We start from the raw sequence: 18,012 nt of genomic DNA on the forward strand, positions 1-18,012 counted from the left end.
TCCCATTTTTCCCAAAAAAACCCAAAATTTTTCCCAAAAAACCCCATTTTTCCTCCTCCCAAATCCCTTTTTTTGCCCCAAAACTCCCATTTTCCCCAAAATTCCCATTTTCCCCCCCAAAATTCCCATTTTTTCCCTAAAATTCCCATTTTTCTCCCACAAAATCCCATTTTTCCTCAAAAACCCCAATTTTTCCCACAAAAAAAACCATTTTTCCTCCTCCCAGATCCCTTTTTTTGCCCAAAAATTCCCATTTTTCCCCAAAATTCCCATTTCTCCCCACAAAATCCCATTTTCCCCAAAAACCCCAAATTTTTTCCCCAAAAAACCAATTTTTCCTCCTCCCAAATTCCCATTTTCCCCCCCAAAATTCCCATTTTTTTCCCCAAAATTCCCATTTTTCCCCCAAAATTCCCATTTTTTCCCCCCAAAATTCCCATTTTTTCCCCCCAAAATTCCCATTTTTTCCCCAAAATTCCCATTTTTCCCCCAGAGCAAGGGGAGGGGCTCCGAGGTTTGGATTTTTTTGGGGGGGCTGCTCAGGAATTTGGGGTTTCTGGGGTTCCGATTTTCCCTTTATTCCAACAAATCCCTGGAATGTAAAAAAAAAAAAAAAAAAAACCCCAAAAAACCCTCCCCCAATGATTCCCGAACCCCAAAATCGCCTCGATTGCACCCAAAAATCACAAATTCCCCCCTCCCCCCTAAAATCACACAAACCCGGGGGGTGAGGACCCCGAAAAAAAAACAAAAACCAAAAAAAAAACCCAAAAATCCCAAAAAATCCCCCCAAAAATCCCCAAAAAATCCCAAAAAATCCCAAAAAAAAATCCCAAAAAATCCCCAAAATGTCCCCAAAAATTCCAAAAAAATCCCCCAAAAATCCCCAAAAAATCCCCCAAAAATAAAAAAAATTCCAAAAATCCGGGTGAGAAAAGGGGAGGGGACGCCACAAATTTTTAGGATTTTTGGGGGATTTTTTGGGGTTTTTTTTTGGGTTTTTTTAGGTTTTTTTTCCCCACCCCCCCTTCCCCAAAATTCCATTTATTCCCTACAAAAATCACTAAAAATCAGAGCCTGGATCATCGCCAGGAGTGGTTTTGGGAGGAGATTTTGGGGCATTTTGGGGGGAATTTGGGTTTTTTTGGGGGGAATTTTTTTTTTTTTTTTAATTATAATTTTTAAATTTTTTTTTAATTTTTGGGGGATTTTTTGGGGAATTTTTTGGGGAATTTTTTGGGTTTTTTTAGGTTTTTTTTCCCCACCCACCCTCTCCCAAAATTCCATTTATTCCCTACAAAAATCACTAAAAATCAGAGCCTGGATCATTGCCAGGAGCGGCTCGGGGAGGAGATTTTGGGGAATTTTTGGGGGATTTTGGGGTTTTTTTGGGGGAATTTTTGTGGTTTTTTTAATTATAATTTTTTAAATTATTTTTTAAAATTATGGGGGATTTTTTGGGGAATTTTTTGAGATTTTTTGGGGTTTTTTTAGGGTATTTTCCCCCACCCACCTCTCCCAAAATTCCATTTATTCCCTCCAAAAATCCCTAAAAATCAGCGGCGGCAGCGGCGGCTGCGGGAGGCTCCCGGGGGTTTTTGGGGGCTTTGTTTTTGGGCAGATTTTGGGGGATTTGGGGCCATTTTTTGGGCTGATTCGGGGCCCTTTTGGGGCTCTCAGGCCGGGTAGGGCTCCTTCATCAGGCGCTCGCGGTCCTCGCCCCCGGCGGCTCCCGGCGCTCGCGGCGTCCCCCGGCAGCGGCTCCGCGCCAGCCTCAGCCCCGCGGCCACCGCGGCCACCAGGGCCACCGCGGCCACCAGCGCCAGCCCTGGGGACACAAATGGGGTCAGGGACACGCCTTGGGGACATGGGGACACCACCAGGGCCACCACGGCCACCGCGGCCACCAGGGCCAGCCCTGGGGACAGAACTGGGGTCAGGGACACGCCTTGGGGACATGGGGACACCACCAGGGCCACCACGGCCACCGCGGCCACCAGGGCCACCGCGGCCACCAGCGCCAGCCCTGGGGACACAAATGGGGTCAGGGACATCCCTGGGGACAGGGACACCACCAGGGCCACCGCGGCCACCAGCGCCAGCCCTGGGGACACAAATGGGGTCAGGGACATCCCTGGGGACAGGGACACCACCAGGGCCACCGCGGCCACCAGCGCCAGCCCTGGGGACACAAATGGGGTCAGGGACACCCCTTGGGGACATGGGGACACCCCCAGGCTCAGCCCCGCGGCCATCGCGGCCACCAGGGCCACCGCGGCCACCAGCACCAGCCCTGGGGACAGAACTGGGGTCAGGGACATCCCAAAACGGGACAGGGACACCCCTGGGGACAGGGACATCCCAGGATGGGGACAGGGACACCCCTTGGGGACATGGGGACACCACCAGGCTCAGCCCCGCGGCCACCGCGGCCACCAGGGCCACCGCGGCCACCAGCGCCAGCCCTGGGGACAGAATTGGGGTCAGGGACATCCCTGGGGACATGGGGACATCCCCAGGCTCAGCCCCGCGGCCACCGCGGCCACCAGGGCCACCGCGGCCACCAGCGCCAGCCCTGGGGACAGAACTGGGGTCAGGGACATCCCTTGGGACATGGGGACACCACCAGGGCCACCGCGGCCACCAGGGCCACCGCGGCCACCAGCGCCAGCCCTGGGGACACAAATGGGGTCAGGGACACGCCTTGGGGACAGGGACACCCCAAAATGGGGACATGGGGACATCCCCTTGGGGTCAGGGACACGCCTTGGGGACAGGGACACCCCCAGGCTCAGCCCCGCGGCCACCGCGGCCACCAGGGCCACCGCGGCCACCAGCGCCAGCCCTGGGGACACAAATGGGGTCAGGGACATCCCTGGGGACAGGGACACCCCAAAATGGGGTCAGGGACACAAATGGGGACATGGGGACACCCCAGGATGGGGACAGGGACACCCCTGGGGACAGGGACACCCCCAGGGCCACCGCGGCCACCAGGGCCACCGCGGCCACCAGCGCCAGCCCTGGGGACAGAACTGGGGTCAGGGACACGCCTTGGGGACAGGGACACCCCAAAATGGGGACAGGGACACCCCTTGGGGACATGGGGACACCCCCAGGCTCAGCCCTGCGGCCACCGCGGCCACCAGGGCCACCAGGGCCACCAGCGCCAGCCCTGGGGACAGAACTGGGGTCAGGGACACGCCTTGGGGACAGGGACACCCCAAAATGGGGACAGGGACACCCCTTGGGGACAGGGACACCCCCAGGCTCAGCCCTGCGGCCACCGCGGCCACCAGGGCCACCAGGGCCACCAGCGCCAGCCCTGGGGACAGAACTGGGGTCAGGGACATCCCTGGGGACATGGGGACAGGGACATCCCCAGGCTCAGCCCTGCGGCCACCGCGGCCACCAGCGCCAGCCCTGGGGACAGAATTGGGGTCAGGGACATCCCAAAATGGGGACAGGGACATCACCAGGGCCACCGCGGCCACCAGCGCCAGCCCTGGGGACAGAACTGGGGTCAGGGACATCCCAAAATGGGGACAGGGACACCCCAAAATGGGGACAGGGACACCTCTTGGGGACATGGGGACACCCCTGGGGACATGGGGACATCCCAGGATGGGGACAGGGACACCCCAGGATGGGGACAGGGACACCCCAGGATGGGGACAGGGATGAGGACAGGGACACTGGGAGGGATTTGGGGACATTTGGAGGGGGCATTTGGGGACATTTGGGGGGACACTGAGGAGGATTTGGGGACATTTTGGGGGGGATTTGGGGACATTTGGGGACATTTGGGGACGCTGGGGGGCACTGAGGGGAATGGGTCGGATTTGGGGACATTTGGGGACATTTGGGGACATTTGGGGACATTTGGGGGGGATTTGGGGACATTCTGGGGGGATTTGGGGACATCCAGGGGGGATTTGGGGACATTTGGGGACATCCAGGGGGGATTTGGGGACATTCAGGGGGGATTTGGGGACATTTGGGGACATTTGGGGACACCCCGAGGTCACCTTTGGAGGAGAAGAATCTCTGGAATTCGTCGCCGAAATCACCTGGGGGAGAAAGGGACAAATTTGGGGCATTTGGGGACAAATTTTGGGACAAATTTGGGGGATTTGGGGACAATTTCAGGGCAAATTTTTGGGGAATTTTGGGGCAAATTTTTGGGGATTTTGGGACAATTTTGGGGCAAATTCTGGGGACTTTTGGGGCAGGTTTTGGGGCAATTTTTTGGAAATTTTGTGGCAAAACTTTGGGGGATTTGGGGGTAAATTTTGGGGGGGATTTGGGGCAAATTTTGGGGCAAATTTTTGGAGAACTTCAGAGCAAATTTTGGGGATTTCGGGATAAATTTTTGAGGAATTTCAGGGCAATTTTTTTGGGGAATTTTGGGATAAATTTTTGAGGAATTTCAGGGTAAAACTTTTAGGATTTTTGGGGCAGATTTTTGGGGTATTTGGGGTAAATTTTTGAGGAATTTCAGGGCAAATTTTTGAGGGATTTCAGGGCAAATTTTTTAGAATTTTTGGGGCAAATTTTGGGGACTTTGGGGCAAATTTTTGGGGCAAATTTTTGAGGAATTTGGGGTAAATTTTTGAGGAATTTCAGGGCAGATTTTTGAGGAATTTCAGGGTAAAATTTTTTGGGATTTTTGGGGCAAATTTTTGAGGAATTTGGGGTAAATTTTTGAGGAATTTTAGGGCAAATTTTGAGGAATTTCAGGGTAAAATTTTTGGGGGATTTTTGGGGCAAATTTTAGGGGATTTTGGGGTAAATTTTTGAGGAATTTCAGGGCAAATTTTTGAGGAATTTTGTGGCAAATTTTTTGGGAATTTTGGGGCAAATTTTTGGGGATTTTGGGGCAAATTTTGGGGCAAATTTTTGTGGAATTTGGGGCAAATTTTTGAGGAATTTCAGGGCAAAATTTTTGGGATTTTTGGGGCAAATTTTGGGGGATTTTGGGGCAAATTTTTGGGGCAAATTTTTGAGGAATTTGGGGTGAATTTTGGAGGAAGTTTAGGGCAATTTTTGAGGAATTTCAGGGCAAATTTTTGAGGAACTCCAGGGCAAATTTTTGGGGATTTTTGGGGCAAATTTTTGGGGAATTTGGGGTAAATTTTTGAGGAATTTTAGGGCAAATTTTTGGGGATTTTGGGGCAAATTTTCGAGGAATTTTGTGGCAAATTTTTTGGGAACTTCAGAGCAAACTTTTGAGGAATTTCTGGGCAAATTTTTGAGGCACTCCAGGGCAAAATTCCGCGGATTTCGTGGCAAATTTTTGCGGAATTTCAGCACAAATTTTTCTTTAACCCGCTCGCGATTTTCCCGCCAATTTCTGGCGCTTTCCCCCTAAATCTCCCCTCCGGTTTCCCCGTCTCGGGGAGGATTTTTGGGTCGAAAGGAGAGGATTTTGGGTGCGAGGGGCTCACCCTGGGGCCGGCAGCGGCGCAGGCACTCGCGCTCGTCGCGGTGGTTGTTGGCGTTGCCGCGGCAGCCGCCGTAGGTGAACTCGCGGCACGATTTCTCCGCCGGGACGTAAAACCAGCGCGGGAACGCCGCCCGGCACGGGCCCGTCACCGGCGGGGCCGAGCACAGCTCTGGGCGGCACCAAAATACAGAATTCACCCCAAAAAAACAAAAATTCCCACCTCGAAACTCAAAATTTCCCCTTGGAAATGCAAAATTTCTCCTTCAAAAATCAAAATTTCCACCTCAAAACCCAAAATTTCCACTTCAAAACCCAAAATTTTCACTTCAAAACTCAAAATTTCCCCTTGGAAATGCAAATTTTCCCTTGAAAACCCAAAATTCCAACCTCAAAACTCAAAATTTCCCCTTCAAAACTCAAAATTTCCACCTCGAAACCCAAAATTTCCCCTTGAAAACCCAAAATTCCCACCTCAAAAGTCAAAATTTCCCCTTCAAAACCCAAAATTTCCACCTCGAAACCCAAAATTTCCACCTCAAAACTCAAATTTTCCCTTGAAAACCCAAAATTTCCACTTCGAAACTCAAAATTTTCACTTCAAGCTTCCCCGTCACCGGCGGGGCCGAGCACAGCTCTGGGCAGCAACAAAATACAGAATTCACCCCAAAAAAACCCAACATTCCCACCTCAAACCCCAAAATTTCCCCTTGGAAATGCAAAATTTCCACCTCAAAAGTCAAAATTTCCACTTCAAACCCCAAAATTTTCACTTCAAAACTCAAAATTTTCACTTCAAGCTGCCCCGTCACCAGCGGGGCCGAGCACAGCTCTGGGGGCAACAAAATACAGAATTCACCCCAAAAAAACCCAAAATTCCCACCTCGAAACCCAAAATTTCCACCTCAAAACCCAAAATTCCCACCTCGAAACCCAAAATTTCCCCTTGAAAACCCAAAATTCCCACCTCAAAAGTCAAAATTTCCCCTTGGAAATGCAAAATTTCCACTTCGAAACTCAAAATTTTCACTTCAAGCTGCCCCGTCACCGGCGGGGCCGAGCACAGCTCTGGGGGGCACCAAAATACAGAATTCACCCCAAAAAAAAAACCAAAATTCCCACCTCAAAACTCAAAATTTCCCCTTGGAAATGCAAATTTCCCCTTGAAAACCCAAAATTTCCCCTTGAAAACCCAAAATTCCCACCTCAAAAGTCAAAATTTCCACTTCAAAACCCAAAATTTCCCCTTGAAAACCCAAAATTTCCACTTCGAAACTCAAAATTTTCACCTCAAGCTGCCCCGTCACCGGCGGGGCCGAGCACAGCTCTGGGGGGCACCAAAATACAGAATTCACCCCAAAAAACCCCAAATTTCCACTTCAAAACGCAAAATTTCCACTTCAAAAATCAAAATTCCCACCTCAAAACCCAAAATTTCCACCTCAACACTCAAAATTTCCCCTTGGAAATGCAAAATTTTCCCTTGAAAACCCAAAATTTCCCCTTCAAAACCCAAAATTCCCACCTCAAACCTCAAAATTTCCCCTTGGAAATGCAAAATTTCCCCTTGAAAACCCAAAATATCCACCTCAAAACCCAAAATTCCCACCTCAAAACTCAAAATTTCCACTTCAAAACTCAAAATTTCCCCTTGGAAATGCAAATTTTCCCTTGAAAACCCAAAATTCCAACCTCAAAACTCAAAATTTCCCCTTGGAAATGCAAAATTTCCACTTCAAAACTCAAAATTTCCCCATGGAAACCCAAAATTTCCACTTCAAAACCCAAAATTTCCCCTTCAAAACTCAAAATTTCCCCTTCAAAACCCAAAATTCCCACCTCAAAACTCAAAATTCCCACCTCAAAACTCAAAATTTCCCCTTGGAAATGCAAAATTTTCCCTTCAAAACCCAAAATTTCCCCTTCAGAACTCAACATTTCCAAACCAAGCCCCAAATTCTGCAGAATTCGCCCCAAAGGTGGCGTTACCTGCCAAGGTGGAGTTGGTGCTGGCAGGGCTGGAGGGAGCTGCGGGAAAATGGGGAAAAATGGGAAAAAAATGGGGGAAAATGGGGGAAAATGGGGAAAAATGAGGGAAAATGGGGGAAATGGGGGAAAAATGGGGGAAATGGGGGAAAAATGGGGAAAAATGGGGGAAATGGGGGAAAAATGGGGAAAAATGGGGAAAAATGGGGGAAATGGGGGAAAAATGGGGAAAAATGGGGGAAATGGGGGAAAAATGGGGGGGGAAATGGGGGGAAATTAGGAAAAAATTGGGAAAAATGGGGAGAAATTAGAAAAAATTTGTGAAAATGAGAAAAAAATGGGGGAAAATGGGGGAAAATGGGGAGAAAATTGGGGAAAATGGGGAGAAAATGGGGGAAAATTAGGAAAAAATTGGGAAAATGGGGAAAATTTAGAAAAAAATTGTGAAATTGAGAAAAAAAATGGGGAAAAATGGGGGAGAATGGGGGGAAATGGGGAGAAAATTGGGAAAAATTAGAAAAAAATTTGCGAAAATGAGAAAAAATGGGGGGAAATGGGAAAAAATGGGAAAAAAGGGGGGGAAATGGGGGGAAAATGGGGGAAAATGGGGAGAAAATGGGGAGAAAATGGGGGGAAATTAGGAAAAAATTGGGAAAATGGGGAAAAACGGGGAAAATGGGGGAAAAATGGGGAAACCCGGCACCGATCCGGGTGGGTTTGGGCATCAAAATATTCCAAATCCCGGCCCCTCCCCCTCCCGGTCCCTTTCCGGTGTCTCCCGGTCCCTCCCGGTATTTCCCGGTTCCTCCCCGGCCCCTCCCGCTAGTTCCCGTTATTTCCCGCTATTCCCCGTTAGATTTCCCAGTCCCTCCCGGTATTTCCCGGTTCCCCCCGGTCCCTCCCGGTGCTCACCCGTGCCCGGTGTCCCCCCGCAGCTCTCCCGGCACTCCCGAAGCTGTTGCGGTATTCCCCCGGTATTTCCCGGTCCCTCCCGGTTGTCCCCGTTATTTCCCGGTTTCCCCCGGTTCTCCCCGTTATTTCCCGGTGCTCACCGGTGCCCGGTGTCTCCCCGCAGCTCTCCCGGCACTCCCGTTCGCTCCCGAAGTTGTTCCCGTTGCCGCCGCAGCCGCCGAACACGAAACTCTCGCAGCTCCCGGAGGAGGCGTTGAAAAACCAGCGCGGGATGGAGGCGCGGCAGCGGCCGGTGAGCGCCGGTAACCGGCACCGGGCTGGGGGAAACACCCGTTACCGACCCCCAAAAACCCCAAATTCACCCCAAATCCATCCTGAGAGCCGGTAACCGGCACCGGGCTGCGGAACGGAGCCGTTACCGACCCCCAAAAACCCCAAATTCACCCCAAAATCCACTCTGAGAGCCGGTAACCGGCACCGGGCTGGGGGAAACACCCGTTACCGACCCCCAAAAATCCCAAATTCACCCCAAATCCATCCTGAGCGCCGGTAACCGGCACCGGGCTGGGGGAAACACCCGTTACCGACCCCCAAAAACCCCAAATTCACCCCAAATCCACCCTGAGCGCCGGTAACCGGCACCGGGCTGGGGGAAACACCCGTTACCGACCCCCAAAAACCCCAAATTCACCCCAAATCCATCCTGAGCGCCGGTAACCGGCACCGGGCTGCGGAACGGACCCGTTACCGACCCCGAAAAACCCCAAATTCACCCCAAATCCATCCTGAGCGCCGGTAACCGGCACCGGGCTGGGGGAAACACCCGTTACCGACCCCGAAAAATCCCAAATTCACCCCAAAATCCACTCTGAGAGCCGGTAACCGGCACCGGGCTGCGGAACAGAGCCGTTACCGACCCCGAAATCCTTCCTGGGACCCCCCCCCAAAATTCGGGATCTCCCCAAAATTCGGGACCCCCCCCCAAAATTCGGGATCCCGCCCAAATCCTTCCTGGGAAACCCCAAAATCCTCTCTGGGATCCTCCAAAACCCGCCCGGGACCCCCCAAATCCCCCCCAAAACTCCCTCAGGACCCCCCAATTTTCCCCCAAACCTCTCCAGGACCCCCCAAATCCCCCCCAGGAGCTTCCAGGACCCCCCAAAACTCCCTCAGGACCCCCCAAATCCCCCCCAAAAGTCCCCAGGACCCCCCAATTTTCCCCCAAACCTCTCCAGGACCCCCCAAATCCCCCCCAGGAGCTTCCAGGACCCCCCAAAACTCCCTCAGGACCCCCCAAATCCCCCCCAAAAGTCCCCAGGACCCCCCAAATCCCCCCCAGGAGCTTCCAGGACCCCCCAGAAGTCCCCAGGACCCCCCCAAATTTCCCCCAAACCTCTCCAGGACCCCCCAAATCCCCCCCAGGAGCTTCCAGGACCCCCCAAAAGTCCCCAGGACCCCCCAAACCCCCTCCAAGACCCCCCAAACCTCCTCCAAACCTCCCGCAAATGCCCCCCAGGACCCCCCAAAGCTCCCCCAAATCCCCCCCAGGACCCCCCAAATCCTCCCCAGGGACCCCCCAAACGTCCCCCGGGACCCCCCAAATCCCCCCCAAAATCCCCCCCAAATTCCCCCGCGCCCCCCGGTACCGGCGAGGGCGGCGGGGCCGCTCGGGGGGTCCCGCGCGGAGCCCCCCGGGCCCCCCAGGAGCAGCAGCAGCAGCGGGAGGAGCCGCCCCGCCGCCATCGCAGGTGAGCGCCGCTGACGTCACCCAGGTGCGCCGGCGGGGGCCACGCCCACCGCGCGCGCAGGCCACGCCCACGCGAAACGGAAAAACCACGGAGGAGGAACGGCAGGGTAGGCCACGCCCATAAAGTTAAGCCACGCCCCCAACGTTCACCCCCGCTATAGGAACGGCTCGGCGGTGTTGGCGCGAAGCCACGCCCCTTCATTTGCATATGAGGCGGGAAATCGCGCGGCTGTTGGGGGACTTTGGAGGGTTTGGGGGGATTTTGGGGGATTTTAGGGAATTTTGGGGGGTGGGTTTGGGGTCTGGGGGTTCTGGGGAGGTCTTTGGGGGGGTTTGGGGGGACTTTGGGGTCTGGGGGATTTTGGGGAGATTCTGGGGGAGTTTTGGGGTCTGGGGGTTTCTGGGGGAGCTTTTAGGGAGTTTTGGGGTCTGGGGGTTTCTGGGAGAGCTTTTAGGGAGTTTTGGGGGAGTTTTGGGGTCTGGGGGTTTCTGGGGGAGCTTTTAGGGTGTTTTGGGGGAGTTTTGGGGTCTGGGGGTTTCTGGGGGAGCTTTTAGGGAGTTTTGGGGTCTGGGGGTTTCTGGGGAGCTTTTAGGGAGTTTTGGGGGAATTTTGGGGTCTGGGGGTTTCTGGGGGAGCTTTTAGGGAGTTTTGGGGGAGTTTGGGGGTCTGGGGGTTTCTGGGGGAGCTTTTAGGGAGTTTTGGGGTCTGGGGGCTTCGGGGGGGGGTTGGGGTTTTTCTGGGGCGGGGTTTTTGGGGTCCGGCGTTTTTTGGGGGGGTTTTGGGGCTACAGAAGCATTCCAAAACTAAGCCACGCCCACGCCACGCCTCTTACCACACCCCTTTAAGCCCCGCCCACACCACTGCCAGCAATAGGAGGGCGCTTTAGGGCAGTTCTATGTTTAAGCCACGCCCATGCCACGCCCTTTTAGGCACCGCCCATCGCCCCCTACCCCCGGCGGCCGCCCCGGCGCCGCGTCCCGAGCGATGGCGGCGAACCGGGTGGGGCGGCGGCAGGGCCGGGGGGGCCGCCCCGGGGCTCTCGCCGGGCAGGGGGGCTCCGGGGGGGCTCTCGCCGGGCCGGGAGGGGTCCCCGGGGGGGCTCTCGCCGGTCCGGGGGTCCCCGGGCCGCAGCCCGGAGTGCAGCGGCGAGCGGCGCGGGGTCACGGTCAAGTACAACCGGCAGGAGCTGCAGCGGCGGCTGGACACCGAGCAGTGGATCGACGGCAGGCTCGGGGAGCTCTACCGGGGACGGGTACCGGGGACCGGGACCGGGAATCGGGGATGGAGCGGCACCGGGAACCGGGAACGGGGCAGGGGAACCGGGAATCGGGGATGGAGCAGGAACCGGGAACGGGGCAGGGGAACCGGAATCGGGGATGGAGCGGGAACCGGGGATGGGGCAGGGGAACCGGGAATCGGGGATGGAACGGCACCGGGGATGGGGCGGCACCGGGAACCGGGAACGGGGCAGGGGAACCGGGAATCGGGGATGGAGCGGGAACCGGGGATGGGGCAGGGGAACCGGGAATCGGGGATGGACCGGGAACCGGGAACCGGGAACGGGGCAGGGGAACCGGGAATCGGGGATGGAGCGGGAACCGGGGATGGGGCAGGGGAACCGGGAATCGGGGATGGAGCGGCACCGGGAACCGGGAACGGGGCAGCGGAACCGGGAATCGGGGACGGAGTGGAAACCGGGAACCGGAGATGGGGGCAGCGGAACCGGGAATCGGGGATGGAGCGGCACCGGGAACCGGGAACGGGGCAGGGGAACCGGGAATCGGGGATGGACCGGGAACCGGGGATGGGGCAGGGGAACCGGGAATCGGGGACGGAGTGGAAACCGGGAACGGGGCAGGGAGAAACCGGGAATCGGGGATGGACCGGGAACCGGGGATGGGGCGGCACCGGGAACCGGGGATGGGGCAGGGGAACCGGGAATCGGGGATGGAGCGGGAACCGGTAACGGGGCAGGGGAACCGGGGAATCGGGGATGGAGCGGGGGGAACCGGGAACGGGGCAGGGGAACCGGGAATCGGGGATGGACCGGGAACGGGGATGGGGCAGGGGAACCGGGGAATCGGGGATGGAGCGGGAACCGGTAACGGGGCAGGGGAACCGGGAATCGGGGATGGAGCGGGAACCGGGAACCGGGGATGGGGCAGGGGAACCGGCAATCGGGGATGGAGCGGGAACCGGGGATGGGGCAGGGGAACCGGGAATCGGGGACGGAGTGGAAACCGGGAACGGGGCAGGGGAACCGGGAATCGGGGATGGACCGGGAACGGGGGAGGTAAACGGGATCGACACGGAGCAGTGGATGGACGGCAAGCTCGGGGAGCTCTACCGGGACGGGTACCGGGAACGGCACCGGGAACCGGGGATGGGGCAGCGGAACCGGGAACGGGACCGGGAATAGGAGTGGAGGCTCAGGGAGCTCTACCGGGGATGGTACCGGGACCGGGAACGGGAATTGGGATGGAGGCGCAGGGAACGGGACCGGGACCGGGATGGGGATGGAAGCGTGGGAAAAGTACCGGGGAACGGGAATGAGAACCGGGAACGGGACCGGGATGGAGGCGCGGGAAGGGGTACCGGGGTGGGGCACCGGGAACGGGATGGGGATGGGTTTGGGGACCGGGAGCGGGACTGGGAACCGGGACCGGGAATGGGACTGGAAAGCAGGACCGGGAAATGGGAACGAGACCGGGAATGAGGACCGGGAGAGGGAGGGACCGGGAACGGGACTGGGGAGCGGGAACGGGACCGGGAGATGGACCCGGGATCGGGATCGGGACTGGGATCGGAACCGGAGCCAGGACTGGGGAGTGGGAAAGGGACCGGGAGATGGACCCGGGATCGGGAACGGGACCGGGAGATGGACCGGAACCAGGACTGGGGACCGGGAACGGGAGCGGGAGATGGACCAGGGACCGGGACCGGGAACAGGATCGGGACTGGGAACGGGGACAGGGACCAGGAACAGGACCGGGAACCGGGAAAATGAACCGGGACCGGGACCAGGGGTGGGGACGGGGATCGGGACCGGGACCAGGAGAAGGAACAGGGACCGGGACCGGGAATGAGACCGGGAATGGGGAAAGTAAAATCGGGATCGGCACCGGGAACTGCAGCGGGAGTGGGACCGGGAGGAGGAACGGGGACCGGGAATGGCACCGGGACCGGGAATGGACCAGAACGAGACCGGGACCGGGATGGGGACCCAGACCAAGGACCGGGACCGGGATGGGAACCGGGAATGGGTCCAGGAACGGGACCAGGACCGGGATGGGGACCTGGACCAAGGACCGGGACCGGGAAAGAGACAAGGACCAGGGGGCGGACCGGGGACCGGGACCAGAGTCAGGAATGGGAACGGGAACGGAGCCGGGACCGGGAACGGGGACTGGGAGTGGGACCAGGAACGGAACCGGGACCAGGAAATGGGAACCGGGAATGGGACCAGGACCGGGAATGGGAACCGGGAATGGAACCGGAACCAGGGACCGGGAATGGGAACCGGGAATGGAACCGGGAATGGGACCGGGAATGGGACCGGGACCGGGGACCAGGACCGGGAATGGGTCCAGGAGCGGGACCGGGACCGGGACAGGGTCCAGGAGCGGGTCCAGGACCGGGGAGCGGGTCCAGGAGCGGGCCGGTGCCGAGTCCCGAGGATCCCAGGCGGGATCTTCCCCTCCCCCAGCCGTGGGAACGGACAGATGGAGGGAGGGGGAGGGGCCGGAGCCCCGTTAGCCCCGGGGGGACCGACGGGGGGGGGGGAGGGGACACATTGGGGGGGTTGGGGACATTCCGGGGGGGGCGGGGACACTGAAGGGGGGGGTTGGGGACACTGAGGGGGGCTTGGGACACTGAGGGGGGGGCGGTGACACTGAGGGGGGGGTTGGGGACACTAGGGGGGGGTTGGGGACATTCCGGGGGGGTTGGGGACACTGAGGGGGGGGGTCAGTGATCCTGGGGTGGGAGTTTGGGGACATTCGGGGGGAGTGGTGACACTGAGGGGGGATGGGGACACTGAGGAGGAGTCGGTGACACTGGGGGGGGGTTGGGGACATTTGGGAGGGGTCGGTGGCACTGGGGGGGTGTCGGGGACACGGGGGGAGGTTCGGTGACACTGAGGGGGGGTTGGGGACACTGAGGGGGGGTCGGTGACACTGAGGGGGGTTGGGGACACTGAGGGGGGGTCGGTGACCCCGAGGGGGGCTCGGTGGCACTCGGGGGGGATCGGTGGCACTGAGGGGGGGTCGGTGACCCCGAGGAGGGGTCGGTGACACTGAGGGGGGGACGGTGACCCTGAGGAGGGGTCGGTGACCCCGAGGAGGGGTCGGTGACACTGAGGGGGGGACGGTGACCCTGAGGAGGGGTCGGTGACCCCGAGGAGGGGTCGGTGACACTGAGGGGGGTTGGGGACACTGAGGGGGGGTCGGTGACCCCGAGGAGGGGTCGGTGACACTGAGGGGGGGACGGTGACCCTGAGGAGGGGTCGGTGACCCCGAGGAGGGGTCGGTGGCACTGAGGGGGGGTCGGTGACACTGAGGGGGGATCGGTGACACTGAGGGCGGGTTGGGGACACTGAGGGGGGGTCGGTGACACTGAGGGCGGGTCGGTGACCCCGAGGGGGATATCGGTGACCCCGAGGGGGGGTCGGTGACACTGAGGGGGGATCGGTGACACTGAGGGCGGGTTGGGGACACTGAGGGGGGGTCGGTGACACTGAGGGCGGGTTGGGGACACTGAGGGCGGGTCGGTGACCCCGAGGGGGATATCGGTGACCCCGAGGGGGGGTCGGTGACACTGAGGGGGGGTCGGTGACACTGTGGGGGGGTCGGTGACACTGAGGGGGGATCGGAGACCCTGAGGGCGGGTCGGTGACACTGAGGGGGGGTCGGTGACCCCGAGGGGGGGTCGGTGACACTGAGGGCGGGTCGGTGGCCCTCGGGGGGGGTTGGGGACACTGAGGGGGGGTTGGGGACACTGAGGGGGGGTCGGTGACACTGAGGGCGGGTTGGGGACACTGAGGGGGGTTCGGTGACTCTCGGGGGGTTCGGTGACACTGAGGGCGGGTCGGTGACACTGAGGGGGGGTTGGGGACACTGAGGGGGGGTTGGGGACACTGAGGGGGGGTCGGTGACCCCCCGCCCCCCCCCAGGAGCAGGAGATGCCCGACGAGGTGAACATCGATGAGCTCCTGGAGCTGGAGACGGACGAGGAGAGAGCCCGGAAGCTGCAGGTGGGGAATGGGGGTGGGGGAGGGGAGGGAGGGGTCGCGGCCCCTCCCCCAGCCCTCCTCAGCAACCCCCCCTCCCCCACCCTGATGATTAACCCCTTCCCATCCAGGGCATTCTGAGCTCCTGCACGGCTGACACCCAGGTGGGGGAGGGGAAACTGGGGGGGAGGGGGAGGTGGGGGAGGGGTAAAAGGGGGGGAGGGGTAAAATTGGGGGGAGGGGCAAATTGGGGGGAGGGGGAGATGGGGAGGGGGAATTGTGGGGGAGGGGCAAAAGGCGGGAGGGGTAAAAGGGGGGAGGGGCAAATTGAGGGGGGAGGGGGAGATGGGGAGGGGGAATTGTGGGGGAGGAGGAGATGGGGGGAGGGGGGAATTGTGGGGGAGGGGTAAAAGGGGGGAGGGGCAAATTGGGGGGGAGGGGGAGATGGGGGGCAATTGGGGGGAGGGGAAATTGAGGGAGGGGAAATTGGGGGTAAATGGGGGAGGGGCAAATTGTGGGGAGGGAAATTGGGGGGAGGGGCAAACTGGGGGAGGGGAAATGGGGGGAGGGGCAAACTGGGGGAGGGGGAAAATTGGGGGAGGGGGAATTGGAGAGGAGGGGGAAATTTGGGGGGGAAAACGGTGGGGGAGGGGTAAAAGGAGGAAAAATTTGGGGGGGGAGGGGCAAAAGAGGGGGGGGAGGGGAGGGGTGTGGGGGTCCCGCCCCTCCCCCACCCCGCTCCCATCCCGGCCGGGCTTTAAAAGGCGAAAAAATTCGGCCTCGAGCGCGAGCGGCGCTTCCGGGGGGGCCCCTCCCCCTCCCTTATCTCACGGGGGGGGGCGGGGTTAATGAGCCCGGGGGTTCATTAGCGCTCATTAGCGTTAATTGGCGGTAATTGGCCCGCAGGAGTTCGTGGCGCAGCTGCTGGCGCTGCTCAAGGGGCTCCCGAAGCAGCGGCTGCTGCAGAGACCCCTCCCCAAAAACGAGGAGCCCCCGTGACCCCCCCCCCTCCCCAGGGATAAAAGGGGGGGAGGGGACCCCAAAAAATGAGGAGGGGACCCCAAAAATGGGGAGGGGACCCCCCCAGAAAATAAAAGGAATAAAATTTGGGATGCGAGAGGGGAGAGTGGGGGAGGGGAAGCCCCAAAAATGGGGGAGGGGGGGATGAAAAATGGGGGAGGGGACCCCCCAAAATGGGGAGGGGACCCCAAAAATGGGGAGGGGACCCCAAAAATGAGGAGGGGACCCCAAAAATGGGGAGGGGACCCCCCCAGAAAATAAAAGGAATAAAATTTGGGATGAGAGAGGGGAGAGTGGGGGAGGGGAAGGCCCAAAAATGGGGGAGGGGGGATGAAAAATGGGGGAGGGGACCCCCCAAAATTTGGGGGATCCTAAAAATGGGGGAGGGGAGATGATGAAGGGGGGAGGGGGCTCTAAAAAGGGGGGAGGGGCGACAAAAAATGGGGGGAGGGGCGACAAAAAAATGGGGGAGGGGCGACAAAAAATGGGGGAGGGGCGACAAAAAAATGGGGGAGGGGCGACAAAAGATGGGGGAGGGGATAAAAAATGGGGGAGGGGAACTTCTGTCACCCCCTCCCCCCCCCCCACAATGGGACATTCGGGGACATTTGGGGACATTTGTCCCCTCCCCCACCCCGTTCCAGCTGTTGGGAACATCTGGGCAGGAAGCGCCGCCCCTCCCCCCCCCTCCCCTCCCCCCATTTCCTGCTGGGGCCCCGCGGGAAAAATTGGGGAGAAAAAAACCAAAAATGGGAAAAAATAAAAAACCAAAAATGGGGAAAATAATTCCTCAAAAATGGGGAAAAATTCCTCAAAAATGGGGAAAAAAATTCCTCAAAAATGGGGAAAAAATTTCCCCAAAAATGGGGGAAAATTCCCCAAAAATGGGAAAAAATTTCCTCAAAAAATGGGGAAAAAATTCCTCAAAAATGGGAAAAAAAACCCTCAAAAATGGGGAAAAAATTTCCCAAAAATGGGGAAAAAATCCTCAAAAATGGGGAAAAAAATGCCTCAAAAAAGGGAAAAAGATCCTCAAAAATGGGGAAAAAATCCTCAGAAATGGGAAAAAAAATCCCCCAAAAATGGGAAAAAATTCATCAAAAATGGGAAAAACATTCCTCAAAAATGGGGAAAAAATTCCTCAAAAATGGGAAAAAAAATCCCCAAAATGGGGAAAAAAATCCCCCAAAAATGGGAAAAAATTCCCCAAAAATGGGGAGAAAAATCCTCAAAAATGGGAAAAAAATTCCCCCAAAAATGGAAAAAAAATTCCTCAAAAATGGGGGAAAAATTCCTCAAAAATGGGGAAAAAATCCTCAAAAATGGGGAAAAAATCCTCAAAAATGGGGAAAAAATTTCCCAAAAATGGGGAAAAAATCCTCAAAAATGGGGAAAAAAATGCCTCAAAAAAGGGAAAAAGATCCTCAAAAATGGGGAAAAAATCCTCAGAAATGGGAAAAAAAATCCCCCAAAAATGGGAAAAAATTCATCAAAAATGGGAAAAACATTCCTCAAAAATGGGGAAAAAATTCCTCAAAAATGGGAAAAAAAATCCCCAAAATGGGGAAAAAAATCCCCCAAAAATGGGAAAAAATTCCCCAAAAATGGGGAGAAAAATCCTCAAAAATGGGAAAAAAATTCCCCCAAAAATGGAAAAAAAATTCCTCAAAAATGGG

The 18,012-nt window shown here is 57.4% G+C and overlaps 2 protein-coding genes across 4 annotated transcripts; one reads left to right on the top strand and one right to left on the bottom strand.

Annotated features, from left to right (window-relative positions):
* Positions 1–1,273: 1,273 nt before the first annotated feature.
* SPINT2 (serine peptidase inhibitor, Kunitz type 2) lies at positions 1,274–10,129 on the bottom strand. Of its 3 annotated transcripts, none has more exons than XM_059872536.1 (6): positions 9,988–10,129; positions 8,482–8,658; positions 7,433–7,471; positions 5,448–5,615; positions 4,029–4,070; positions 1,274–1,828 (listed from the first exon to the last, which is right to left on the bottom strand). In XM_059872536.1, the coding sequence occupies exons 1-6, from the start codon at positions 10,082–10,084 to the stop codon at positions 1,677–1,679; spliced, it is 675 nt and encodes a 224-aa protein (XP_059728519.1). In that variant the 5' UTR covers positions 10,085–10,129; the 3' UTR covers positions 1,274–1,676. The 3 variants fall into 3 exon arrangements, with proteins under 3 accessions (XP_059728519.1, XP_059728516.1, XP_059728518.1); XM_059872533.1 differs by lacking the exon at positions 1,274–1,828 and adding an exon at positions 2,469–2,845; XM_059872535.1 differs by lacking the exon at positions 1,274–1,828 and adding an exon at positions 3,033–3,325.
* A 766-nt stretch (positions 10,130–10,895) lies between these two features.
* Positions 10,896–16,615, top strand: PPP1R14A (protein phosphatase 1 regulatory inhibitor subunit 14A). Its single transcript, XM_059872497.1, has 4 exons — positions 10,896–11,341; positions 15,260–15,340; positions 15,448–15,480; positions 16,223–16,615. Exons 1-4 carry the CDS (start codon positions 10,985–10,987, stop codon positions 16,313–16,315), a joined length of 564 nt encoding a protein of 187 aa, XP_059728480.1. The 5' UTR covers positions 10,896–10,984; the 3' UTR covers positions 16,316–16,615.
* The last annotated feature ends 1,397 nt before the right edge of the window (positions 16,616–18,012 follow it).

This window comes from Haemorhous mexicanus, chromosome 36 (genome assembly GCF_027477595.1).
Source record: "Haemorhous mexicanus isolate bHaeMex1 chromosome 36, bHaeMex1.pri, whole genome shotgun sequence".
NCBI classification, from domain to species: domain Eukaryota; kingdom Metazoa; phylum Chordata; class Aves; order Passeriformes; family Fringillidae; genus Haemorhous; species Haemorhous mexicanus.

Coding starts and splice junctions, on each gene's coding strand:
- PPP1R14A (XM_059872497.1), top strand. CDS start 10,985: ATGTTTAAGCCACGCCCATGCCACGCCCTTTTAGGCACCGCCCATCGC. Junction 11,342..15,259: donor GGGAGCTCTACCGGGGACGG/GTACCGGGGACC, acceptor GCCCCCCCCCAG/GAGCAGGAGATGCCCGACGA. Junction 15,341..15,447: donor AGAGAGCCCGGAAGCTGCAG/GTGGGGAATGGG, acceptor CTTCCCATCCAG/GGCATTCTGAGCTCCTGCAC.
- SPINT2 (XM_059872533.1), bottom strand. CDS start 10,084: ATGGCGGCGGGGCGGCTCCTCCCGCTGCTGCTGCTGCTCCTGGGGGGC. Junction 8,659..9,987: donor CGGCCCCGCCGCCCTCGCCG/GTACCGGGGGGC, acceptor TGTTTCCCCCAG/CCCGGTGCCGGTTACCGGCG. Junction 7,472..8,481: donor CGGGGAGACACCGGGCACCG/GTGAGCACCGGG, acceptor ATTTTCCCGCAG/CTCCCTCCAGCCCTGCCAGC.